At 37.2% G+C, this 11,973-nt stretch overlaps 1 protein-coding gene across 1 annotated transcript; it reads right to left on the bottom strand.

Moving 5' to 3' along the window:
* Window positions 1-709: 709 nt before the first annotated feature.
* On the bottom strand, window positions 710-10,302 carry ndc80 (NDC80 kinetochore complex component). The gene is made up of 17 exons (XM_036593427.1): window positions 10,223-10,302; window positions 7,536-7,632; window positions 7,304-7,384; window positions 6,851-6,977; window positions 6,449-6,621; window positions 6,208-6,310; window positions 5,865-5,954; window positions 5,480-5,573; window positions 4,986-5,086; window positions 4,040-4,184; window positions 3,408-3,613; window positions 2,515-2,667; window positions 2,327-2,416; window positions 2,050-2,142; window positions 1,540-1,670; window positions 1,313-1,415; window positions 710-954 (listed from the first exon to the last, which is right to left on the bottom strand). Exons 2-17 carry the CDS (start codon window positions 7,622-7,624, stop codon window positions 826-828), a joined length of 1,908 nt encoding a protein of 635 aa, XP_036449320.1. The 5' UTR covers window positions 7,625-7,632; window positions 10,223-10,302; the 3' UTR covers window positions 710-825.
* Between the last annotated feature and the right edge of the window lie 1,671 nt (window positions 10,303-11,973).

Here is an 11,973-nt window from a genome sequence, read left to right as displayed (position 1 = left end):
CTAGGTGCTGGGGGCTGAACTCGAAATGTCGGCGGGCACTTTGGTAAACAACTTCAGCATGGCAGGTCTTGGGCGAGCTACTGTGAAAGCATGAACCTGAAATAAGTCATTTGTTTGCCCACTACTACACAGGTCATTAATAAACAAACATCCTATATTTGATTTACATGTTAAGGAGACAGGCTAGCGCTTGTTGAATGTTATTGCCGTTTGAATAGTTTTACTTACATGTATTCTACACTGTGAACTGTATTAGACTTTATGTTAAACTACCTTAATTGTAATAAATAAGCTGGACTGAAATAGTGATCCTTCTGAATACTTTTACCCATTGTTTGTGTAATCTGTTATTGTAAAAGCTTGGATTCTTTAATTTTAGTCATATAGTGACCGTAATAGGAATTTAAAACATTTATCATAAGTACCACACATTTCTACAAAGAGTTAAATGGTCAAATGCAAGGAAACATTAAACTATTATTAAAAACTATATAACAAATCTGTCAGCACAGTTGATGCAGGCACTAATTTTTAAAAGCCTTTACACCCACATCCAGGACTTGTGTAGAATCTTGTTAACTACCTTGTAAGCAACACATAATGTGCACAACAGAAAATACATTGGTATTTCTACTCTTTGCCTCCACCCCATCCATAAAACATTAATAACTGTGACAATTAGCACTTATTTCAACGGATACAGGTTGGCTGGAAAAAAGAACACATTTATTAAACAGAATACAAAGAGTAACGGGTACAAATTACACATGTAAGTAGCATTAGTAACTGAGTGCAAAACTATTTACAAATTGGCTTCCCATTCAGTCACGCAAAGCTATCTGCTCTAGTGACAAAGTATTCTATCATTTCCTTCAGCTGATGCAGGTCTGCTTGGTCTTCCCGAACAATTTCGTTCATCTTGTCCATCTTTTTCAGCTGGTCGTTACAATGTTTCTGAAAGAAGCCCAAAACATGTTAAACCACTCAAACACAGTAATATATATATACACACACACACACACACACACAGTGTATATATATATATATATATTATATATATATATATATATATATATATATATATATATATATATATAATATATATATATATATATATATATGTACACACACAATACCTCACTTACACTTAAAACAACAGAAGAAGTAATCAAAGCCCACAATTTGAGCACTGCTAATATATTTCAGAATTTATTAGTAGTCCTAAACTTGGACTTCTGATCAAATTCATGTAGACTTGCTTTCATAACCTCATAGCTGGTAATTATCTTAAGTAATGTCAGTGTTTTCTTACCTCAACTATACCCAAGTGGTTGGCTGCAGCACTGAAGACATGAGTCAAATTGTTTGCCACCAACCGGCTCTCCTCTTTGGTTTCCTGAAGCACAAGGTGGTACCTGATGGAAGAACAAAAATCATCTACTTAAGAGGAATACAGACCATCTTCCTACTCTATTGTCCAAAAAAAATATAATAAAAAGTTAAAAGGATGACAGAACAAAGTTGTGCATGATCTCTCACTGTTGTTGGGCTGCTTTCAGTTGCTCTTCAGCCTCCTCGTAGCCATCCATGACCTTCTTTTCTAGAAGCTTTTTGTTTCTTTCAGCAGAATCCACATCTGCTGCCCACTTTTCCTCTTCTTGAGCCATCTCCTACTCAAACAATACTTTAGTGCTTATTTTTATCAATGCAAACTAATTCATTTTTACCCCAGTTGTTTAAAACATAGCTATAGCGTAGTATTTCACATAACATTCATCATAAACACTTTAAAATCCTAGAGTAATCTGGTATAAAACTACAAAGAATATTGCAAGGGTTCACTTTATTCCCTTTACAGATCAGTCAGGCATTAATGATGAACAGCTTCTATTTCTATGTTTGTAACCAGCATGTTTTGATGGCAAGAGGAGCTAACTGATGCATCTATGAACTGGAAGATTTCACTGTTTTCCCTTTTACCATTTTTAAGTGCTTAAAGTGCAGAAACAGTAATTGAACATTTCAAACACCCATCTCTGGTTGACATACCTGCATGTCATGCTCCAGCTGCTGGTCCAGTCTGCGGATTTGATCTTTAATCTGCTTTATGTCGTTCATCTTCTCAGAAATGTTAGACTTTATCTGAAGCAGCAAGCAGCAAGAGATAATTAATCTGTCTGTCATTTTTCAGTAGTTCAGACTGCCAATGCAAACATAGCATATTGTGGAAATGAACATTAGCTGCCAACATGAAAAACCTAAACCCCCACTTCTGAGTCTTTTAATAGATAAAGCTAAAGTAATGAGTGTAGGAGAGCTTTCATACCTGTTCCACCGTCTCCTCTAGACTAAGCTTCATATTGGTCAGACTGCTGAACTCTTCTTCTACATCCAAAAGCATGTTTTTGAGAGGATTCTGTACAGACATCAACAAGAAAGTGATACTGTGAGCAGAGAAGTCATAGCATGTACATTCTGCAGCCTGGGTTTGTTTGTGGTGGTGAACTCTCGTACCTGTATCTGTGTTCTGATCTGGGTGGCAGTGGTGGGGCCATAGTCGCTGACTGTTTTGATCTCAAAGTCATGGCCACAAGCATTCTCTGCAGACTGGGGAATGAGCTTGAGCATGCGTGCCAATTTGTGGTACTCTGCCAACTTTACCTCAGCCTACAGTTTACACATGGGAGAAATGTCTTAATTGGTTAAAAGAGGTTATAGGATATCTCCATGCAAATATCAACCACTATAAATTGCCTATAAGGAATTGAACTGTCCCTCATTACCCAAAGAGCTATTATAGTACTGCTGTATTATATTTACTCATCTGAAGCAGTTCACAATAAGCAGGAATGTTCAACTAGACAGAAGCATAAACACTGAGACTCACTAGGTGCATGTTGGGCATGCATAATCAGTCAAATTTAACTAAGAGTGTAATTTGCTTCTAGCTATACAGGCAGAAGTTGTAAACTTAACATAAACTCCAAAGAAGTTGGCTTAATTGAAAATTTTTAATATTTTGGGGTATAAAACATGCATGATGTCTGTTAGCATTATACAGATAAATCAGAGGTGGGGAACTCCAGTCCTGGAGGAACAGAGTCCTGCACAGTTCGGTTATTTTTCTGCCTACACACACTTCATTCAACTCAGCAGTCAAATACCAGGTTTAGTTGTTGTGTCAGAGCAGAGAAATCAACAAACTGTGTTGGACTCCAGTCCTCGGTTCCCCACCCCGGAATACACAACACTGTAGCTACTTGTATACAATATCTAAATCCACTCCCAACTGCTTGAGGGGAAATATTCCAAACCAGCCCGTAGTTGATCAAGATAATTGAGCAGTTATGAATATAGGAATGATGTAGTAGATGGTTAAAAGGAACGGCAGAAAGTAGCCTACTTACCCTCTCCCTGGTTTTGACAAGGGTGATCTCCTCATTCCATGCTAGCTGCTGGGCCTCCTCAAGACTGCGGCTCAGACTGCTGACGGTCTGTTGTAGCTCATTTCTCTCCCTGTTGATGCGCTCAATATCGGCTGGAGTGAACTTCTGATTCTCCAGAATGTGCTGCAGTCTTGCCTTGTCCTGCTTCAGACTTTCTAGCTGAAGGTCTAGACAGACAGACATTTATTTGTAAGAATTGTATTTAAAACCATATGGAAAGCTAGGGGAGGTCTTTTTTTTAAATCTAGTTTAGAATCAAACTTTTCACAGTCTGTTGAACATTTGAGAAAACAATTGATTAATTCTGGTTATAAGAAAATAAATGCATTGACATTACAGATACAATCTCATCTTCCATAATGGGGATATTATTATTGTCTCATGGATGGTATAATAGTCCTGTAATATTTCATTGGATAAGTATGGTTATTTAGCAAAATTTAAGTCGTATTTATGTTGAAAAAAAAAGTTACTGTATTTGGCTTCTGTATTTCAGTAACGAGAACAATTTCATTTAAATAACCTAACTTATTATTTTGAAAGCACTGTATAATTATACACAGCATGAAACATCTAAGCGAAAAAACTCGTACCAGCAGCCTCCAGCTCCTCAGACAGCCCTGTGGCCTTGTTTTCCAGGTGACTTTTGAATGATTCCATGTGAGCACGGTAGCTTTGAAGTTTCTGCAGATCAGTCTGTAACCTCAGCTTCTCAGTCCTCTGTGCCATCAACCGGTCCTATGCACACATACACATACAAACAAAACAATAAAACCAAGTGTTTAAGTAATATTAGGTGAGTTCTCCAGACATGTCTGTAATGCTACCACAATATGTCTATAATATTTATGACCAATTCACAATTGAGAAGAGATAAACCACATGAACTACAGAGATAAGAATGTCTACATGATAGGCACATTGTTGTTGCAACAAAAAAATTTGGTGCATAATACTGAAATAGAAAACATTCTGAAATTTATCATAATTTATGTTATTAAAACCATCTATCTTGAGCTGAACTTAACTGCAACATCTCTGTGGCTGTCCCTCACTTTCCTCCATTATAGCTCAGCTTAAAACTCTTTTCTTAGCACTCTTCCCCTTACTGATGTGATTTGCCCCCCCCCCTTGCCTCTGTAAAGCAACCCTGAGTTTGAGAAAGATGCTATATAAATTGAACTTATTATTGTTTATTATACTTCAGGCCAGGATATGATATTATGTACCAATATGTTAACTGGCACTCAGATTAAAAGAACCTGGGGTATTTCTACAGTTCATGTTATAGTAGGTTAAAACTACCATAATCTTTACAGATTAAAATGTTACATGAGACATGACAGGTCTGGAAAGGACTGAAATCATAGAGATACTCTGGTATTAATCATTACATTAATGCATCTCTCCTTATAAAACTTCGAAATCATGTAAACCTCCCATCCAAATATCATTTTGGAGGTTTAAATGATCAGCTGATAAATGAGCTGATGAAATTCTAAAGCTAAAGTATCAAGTTAACAAAATGCAAATACTTACAGTATGACTCTCTTTCTCTAGTCTCTCCACCTCCTCCATCAGAATCCTGTGTTTTTCCTGTTGTGACTCTAGTAGAGCTTCATCCACATTGTACAGCCTCTCTGTGAGCATCAGATACACATCAAAATTATTAATAACAACAATTAACACTAGCCACAGATAACAGCAAGGGGTTAGGGGAAAGGTTATATCGTCTTATTCTACAGACCTTAGTGTGTCCTGCTCAGTAATAGCTTGTTTTACCTGACCTGAAGTTCCTACTTTTTTCTATTTTGCAGTGAGAAGATACAGTACTTCAATTATGAAAGACATGTTGCGTTGGTTTAATTCAGGGTATTCTTAAGTTTTAGACATCATTAACATTTATGTTTACACATATTTACTTCTCGCAATTGTCATTATACATCATCAGATTTGTTCAAGAGAAGTCAGGATATCACTGTGAAATCTTAATTACATTACTGGCCTCAGAAAGGTGACCAGGTCTAACTCACTCAGATGGCTGAGGTATTCTGCATCCTCATCCTCAAAGGTGTCTGCTCCCTGCATGAAGTTATTGTAGGTCTTAGAACAGTAGTCTAAGAAGAGCTGTAGACACATGGAACATACTGTTAACATTGTTACATTTCAGAAAAAAAAAAAACATCACAGAATTTTTTAGACCTTTTTGCAAAGGTGGTCTCAAAAACGTGAATTAGCATTATTTAAAATGTTTTTCTTAAAGATTTAATCAATTTGATTTCTACTTTAACAAGTGGTGTCACTATATCCATATCCTCAAAACCGACTCTGAGGTTAGCAATCACAGTACTTATGGGATAGTAGAGTTTGTATGCAATGCTGGTTAATAAGTGTTTGCTGAAAGTGAACAAACCATACCTTGTTGTATTCGACACCCTCCTCTAGCTCAGTGGAGCCATCTGAGAAGTCAGCAAACAGTAGGTTCTGACCTTTCATACTGTTAAAGATCTGCAAGACCAATTACAAGATTTCTTTACACGATAACACTGAAAAGCCCATTCTCAAGATCGGGGAAAGCAGTACTTTAAATTAAATATCAATATCATAAGTGTTTTCATTTGTTTTTAATGTATGAATTTTCATTTTGAAAAACTGTGAACAGCAAGAACGTACAACTGTTTTTGGCAGATGTCGATAATATTATTCATAATGCAACACTCCTGATTCAACTACAAAAGGTCCATTCATTGACTGAACTTACTTTAACTGTGTCAATGAGCCAGATGAGTGCCCCTAGAGCCTGTGGCCAGGTATGTGGAGCCCCAATGGAGTACATGGAGCTTTTTGACAATGGAAATGGGTACCTGAAAGAAAAGAGCGACAAGCACCACAGGAACTATTATTAGGATGATATCAGAGACATTTCTGGAAAAGTATACTTCTTAAGGAGAACTGTGTTGCCCATAATTTAAAATTCACTAAACGCCTAGTCCATTTTTTACCCCAAGTCCTTCAACATCCTAGGAATCTCCTCTTCAACTTTGGCAGTGGGCATCTGAAAGGTAGGGTCCAACAAACTGTAGATGAACTCAAATATCTTCAGGAACTCTTTAGTAGAAGGCGACTGGAGGGCCTTTACTGTGATTGTGCCAGGGAATCCACTATCTCCAAGAAACTACAAAGAATATGAGAAATTGATTCCATTGAGCATAACATGATGGCTCCATTCAAATGGCCATGAAATCCTTTTGACTGATTTCCAGTATTATAGGGTACAGTGTCAAAAAAAAGTGTTTAGTAGCCAAGTAGCCAATGACAATATCTGCCAAGCTTTCCAATAGGGGGAAACCACACTTAGAATTCATATTATATTGAAGAAACTCTTGAATTAACATTGAGCACACCTCACAAAGCTGTTTGATACACTGCTGGACAAAAGCTTTGTCATGAAGGGGTCTGGGATCCTTGATCTTTTCTGTGCCCCCATAGGACCCAAACAAGCTGTTTCTCTGGCCACCACCACCAGCACCTCTGTAGAAATTCAAGTAAAAGACTGTCAAAAAAGCTAAAACTAGTAGGTTTAGTTATTACTTCTCTGCTTATATAACTGAAACAGAGTTGTTATTATAGAAACCTAGCAAACTTAACTAACAGCAAACAGCTAAGTAAAGGCACTGCAAATCAAATGACAGGAATTCACCTACACAACACCTTGGATTATACTGCATCAAGGATAAGAACTCCAATTATACAGGATTATGACAACATCTCATTTTCAGCCATTTGTTAGAAACACACAGAAGAGACATACGGTATCAACTGTTAGAACACAGAGCACAGTTAACAATCAGACTCACTTTCCAAAAAAGCTGGTCCTCCTCTCTGATGTGCCAGACTGAGGTTTTGGGATGTTCAGCTTTCCAAAGACATTGTCTTTGCTAAGTGTAAAAAAGGTTTCATGTAAGACACATACATAAACAATCATAATCTAGAAACATACTGTAGTGCAGTACTGTGTAAACCAATCAGAAACTAAATGTGTTTACAGTTATAAATACAGTGCAAAGTGACACACAGATTAACACATACTTCTGCGGCGTCGCATTCACCAAACTCATTCTGCCATCAGTTGCACGCATTGGCATCTCAGAAAATCTTCTGCTAGGTCTTCGGCTCATCGTGGACTCTAAAGCAGGAGCAAGGCGTCATTTACATCATTATATACCATTAAAAGTAGAAGTAGAAAAATGACATAGAAACACTCATTTGTTCAAATCTCAATAATTTAAAGCAGGACTGTCCACATCACTTTTTATCAGATTAAAGACAGGCTACTACACAAGACTTGTCACTGAATGTGTTCCTTCACACTTCTATAAAACCTTGTGGTCCACTCAGGTCAGTACTTTCAAAAGACATACAGGCAAAATTCCATATCAAATGACTAAGGCTCAACACTAGGGAGGTGCGTTCTAATTAATTTTGATATTTGAGTATCTGTAAGACATTCTGTAATGGGTGGATATTTGGTTAACCATAACTAACGGAAAAAAAATATTCAATGTACAACAAATGTTCTATGAAATATCACCACATAATCTCATTAAAGGCCATATGTCATATGTAATTCTTACTCATGGCTCATGATAAACTGTGGTCTAACTGGGGCTATTAAATTCTTAAAAAAAACAAAAACAAAACAAAACACAAAAAAACAAACAAACAAACAAACAATAGATTAGTTAGGGCTAAACGATTTGAGCAAAATATCTAATTGCACTGTTTCTGACCAATACTGAGACTACAATTTAATTATGATTATTATCCAGAAATTAAACTCTAGGCCTTTTTTTCTCAGAGAAGACCAGCACATCCATTTTTTCGGTCTTAACACAGCTTGAATGCTAAATGTAATGTGCTAAACTATAAGTTCACAAGCTACACTATTACATTAAATTTACCCGCTTTAATCTTGTTAAGACAACACTGAATAATGTAACATAATTGCAAAACTGCACTCTTTCAAATTGTGATTGATATAAAAATGACTTCCTATGATAACAAAAACCTGAATAGTGCTTTTAGTATTTTAATTTTTCAGTACTATACAAAAGTACTTGATTACCCATGCACAATTCTACTAAACACCTCTCAGATACTGAAATCACACATTTAAAACATACAAAACGTGCAAATGCAGACATCTCTGATTGACAGGTAAAACAGATGCAACATTACATATCAAAGGATACATTTCTGTGTTCTGTGGCTCTTTTTCACTGATATTAGCTCTTATTCATTGTTAACTGACTGGACCATATGCTGTTCTCAATACAGCAACCTGGGTATACACCCAACAGGCTAACAGGCTCCAATAATATTCAGACAGGCTTTGGGTTTAAATTTCTACAGGAGAAAATACCCAAACTGTAACATCCAAAGTATGAAAAAATCCAAGATCTGATCATCAAATGCAATGCATAATAGTTGCTGGATGCCTAAGATTGTCAAAGAATGGTTCTGAATGAATGAATGAATGTCTGGGTAATGTTTACCAAAAAAAAATAAATAAAAAATAACAACAACAACAACTGAATCAAAAGAAGCTATGTGATTTTTAGCACAAAGCAGCAATACTCACAAAGCATGAATTCCAAAACCTCATTAATGCTAACATTATTTTTTTAAAGCATGGGTTGATTTGACTATGATTTGACAAATATATTTGGAAAATATTGTTATTTAATTTGATCAATATTGAGTGTGATATAGTGTCATCAACGTTGCTTAACACTAACAAAAATGAATGTTAAAGACTGTTTCAGTATTCTGGTTTGTTGAAAATTTCACTAGATGCACAGATAATGCAGCCAATATTTGTAATCATTCAGAGTCTCATTTTGTGCAAATGTTTGTATTTATTTAGAACTCACTTATTACTAGTACTGTTAAAGGAGAACTCAAAAGATATAAAGCCTAACTTAAGCATCACTAAATAACAAGAGTGCCCTCGTCTGGCTTGACATGCTATCAAGACTTACACTGATGCTACTTGAATCACAAGCAATAAAACAGATGTGCCACTGTACGCAAATGTAACCTTATAATGAATAAAAGACCACAGGAACAAAATCACTAAAGTTGTCTACGTTGTTTAAATTTCATTGTATTTAACTGTTCTGCTCAATTTATTAATTATGGAGTGCTGGCACTAACTAAAGAACAGAGGTGAGTCTGGCATTAGAGAGTATTTTTATTTCATTCTTTTCTCTATTCTGTGGACGATTATTTTATTTGCTGCACCATTTAAGGTGGAACGGTAAAGTCGCATAAGAAGCTAACGTCAGCTGCGTGATACATTCTGACTGAATGCAACTGCTGCACCATTTAAGGTGGAACGGAATATTCGAATACAAAGCTGGCAGACATGGAACCAACTTCACTTTCGTTAACTAACGTTAAGCCGCTAAACATCGAGAAATTAAACAGGAAAGAGTTAAAATATACACCATACAAATGGGCAGAGCCCAGGTAAATAACTTTGATACCAAGCTAAAGGCTTAGCCAGCTCCACACACACGACCAGACACCAGAGAAAACAAAACGGAGGTCAGCTTTAACCAACGTTAGCTAGCGACATGGCTAATTCTGGAAAATGAAAACAGCAACTAAAACCGGACAAACGGTCACAATACTAAAATATTTACAATTTTTCCAATAATTGCGCAATGATTGCATATATTCGTTGCTAAATGTTTAACCATCCTCAAGAATACCTTAGATGAATCTCCAGTTTTTCGGGGCTGTTCCTTTCTTCGCCGTTTTCAAAAATTTCCGCCAACACGCCTTGTCAACGGACCACGGCGTGACGTCACTCATTTGACTTTCTAAATTTATTTTATGATAATTTTGTGGTTAATTATTACTATTAAAAACAAAAGGAGAGGCAACAGATTTACATTTTTGTGTAATAATAATAATTATAATGATGAAAAACTTGTCATCAAGACCGTGTTAAACGCACGTTGTTCATAATGGGCGGTGCTACCGAGCTCATATCCTGGCTGCGTCCCGAATAGTTGAACGAAACTTCCTTTTCTGTTTACTTCTCTTACTTTTCCCCGATTTGTACGTCCATGGCCTCACACGATTACCAGACCAGTAAAATGCAAGGAAGGTAAACAGGAATAGAAGTTTTTTTCAACTATTCGGAAACGTTATATTTAAGAAGCGGCCGCCATATACGCTGTGGCTGAATCTCAAATGGCTCCCTACTCCCTAAGTAGTGCACTACGTTGGTCTTAAAATTATGGCCCCTGCACCCAAATGTATGATATGCCTAACAAATAGCCGTTTGTGACTCAGCCACGTGTGCACAATTCCCTGCTGCACATATATTGCACTGTCTGGGTGTAGAAGACGTGGGCTGCATTCCCTTCCACAGGGTTCCTAAACAGCTGTCGTATTCCCCATATTTGAGTACGAGATGTCGGTTAAGGGAGCTGCAGTTGATCTTTATTCGGAACGTCCTACAGCGTTATAATGAAACACGCATCTTCAAAAGATAATGCAACTTTCCTGCAGCTTCCTGCGAAATGATAAACTGTTGTTCACTACTCCCTGTGCAGTTTGAACTTTTTCGCTTTCTGTGTTTGGAATCACACTTAAAATGTCTGAATTCCCTGTGCAGTACACTTTGCAGGGAACTACAAGGGCGACTGGGGTGCACCTATATAGGGCACTGTTTGGGTGTGCATACAGGGAGAAGGGGGGCTTTTGAGATTTAGCCTGTGTCTATTTATAACAGAGAGAAGCATAGACTGTAGGGATCTTTGTTAAACCACAGACACACGTCCAATTTATCTCGGCATGGACCTTTGTGAAGAGATCTGAAGCAGGGGTTTGTCACTTCTCCCTTTTCGCCCCTCATTGCTCGCTGGCAGCTCAACACAGTTACAACATTTCACAGCAGTGTCCTAGTTAATCAGATAGTCAAAGTTAAAGGGAAAAATATTTCATTTGATTATATTGATTAAAAATATCAGTCAATTTTCATTCCACCAGTGGAATGGCCATTAGGGGGCCTGCAGAAGAAGGCGTGCATGCAGTGATGTCACTCTAAAATCTCTAAGACTTCCTGGGTAGCAGACACTCATGTATTCTCCACAAGAAGCTTCTTCAGCAGGTGTTAGCAGCAGCTTCTCTTGTCTCCTCTGGTATTTGGACAGCCAGGAAGATGCCATCACAAAATCAGTTTCCAGGTCATAGAAAAGAGGAGCTGGATCTGTAGGCAGAAACAGTAACTGTCTGTTTCTGGCCCTACTTTCTCTACCTATTCATTCTACATCTGTTTGCGCATTTTCACATGGAGGGCTCACCGTATTAAGGGCTACCTCAAAGCATTTTAGTGGGGAGTGGGAATATACTATAAAGCATTGATACAGACTTATGAAAACATTTTATGGAAGAGGAACATGTTTAGCAGGATGGCAGAACCAGCATGTTAGTTTCACCTTATTTCACCTTA

The sequence above is a fragment of the Colossoma macropomum genome, unplaced genomic scaffold (genome assembly GCF_904425465.1).
Source record: "Colossoma macropomum unplaced genomic scaffold, Colossoma_macropomum, whole genome shotgun sequence".
Taxonomy (NCBI): Eukaryota; Metazoa; Chordata; class Actinopteri; order Characiformes; family Serrasalmidae; genus Colossoma; species Colossoma macropomum.
This window is presented reverse-complemented; position numbering and strand designations above follow the sequence as displayed.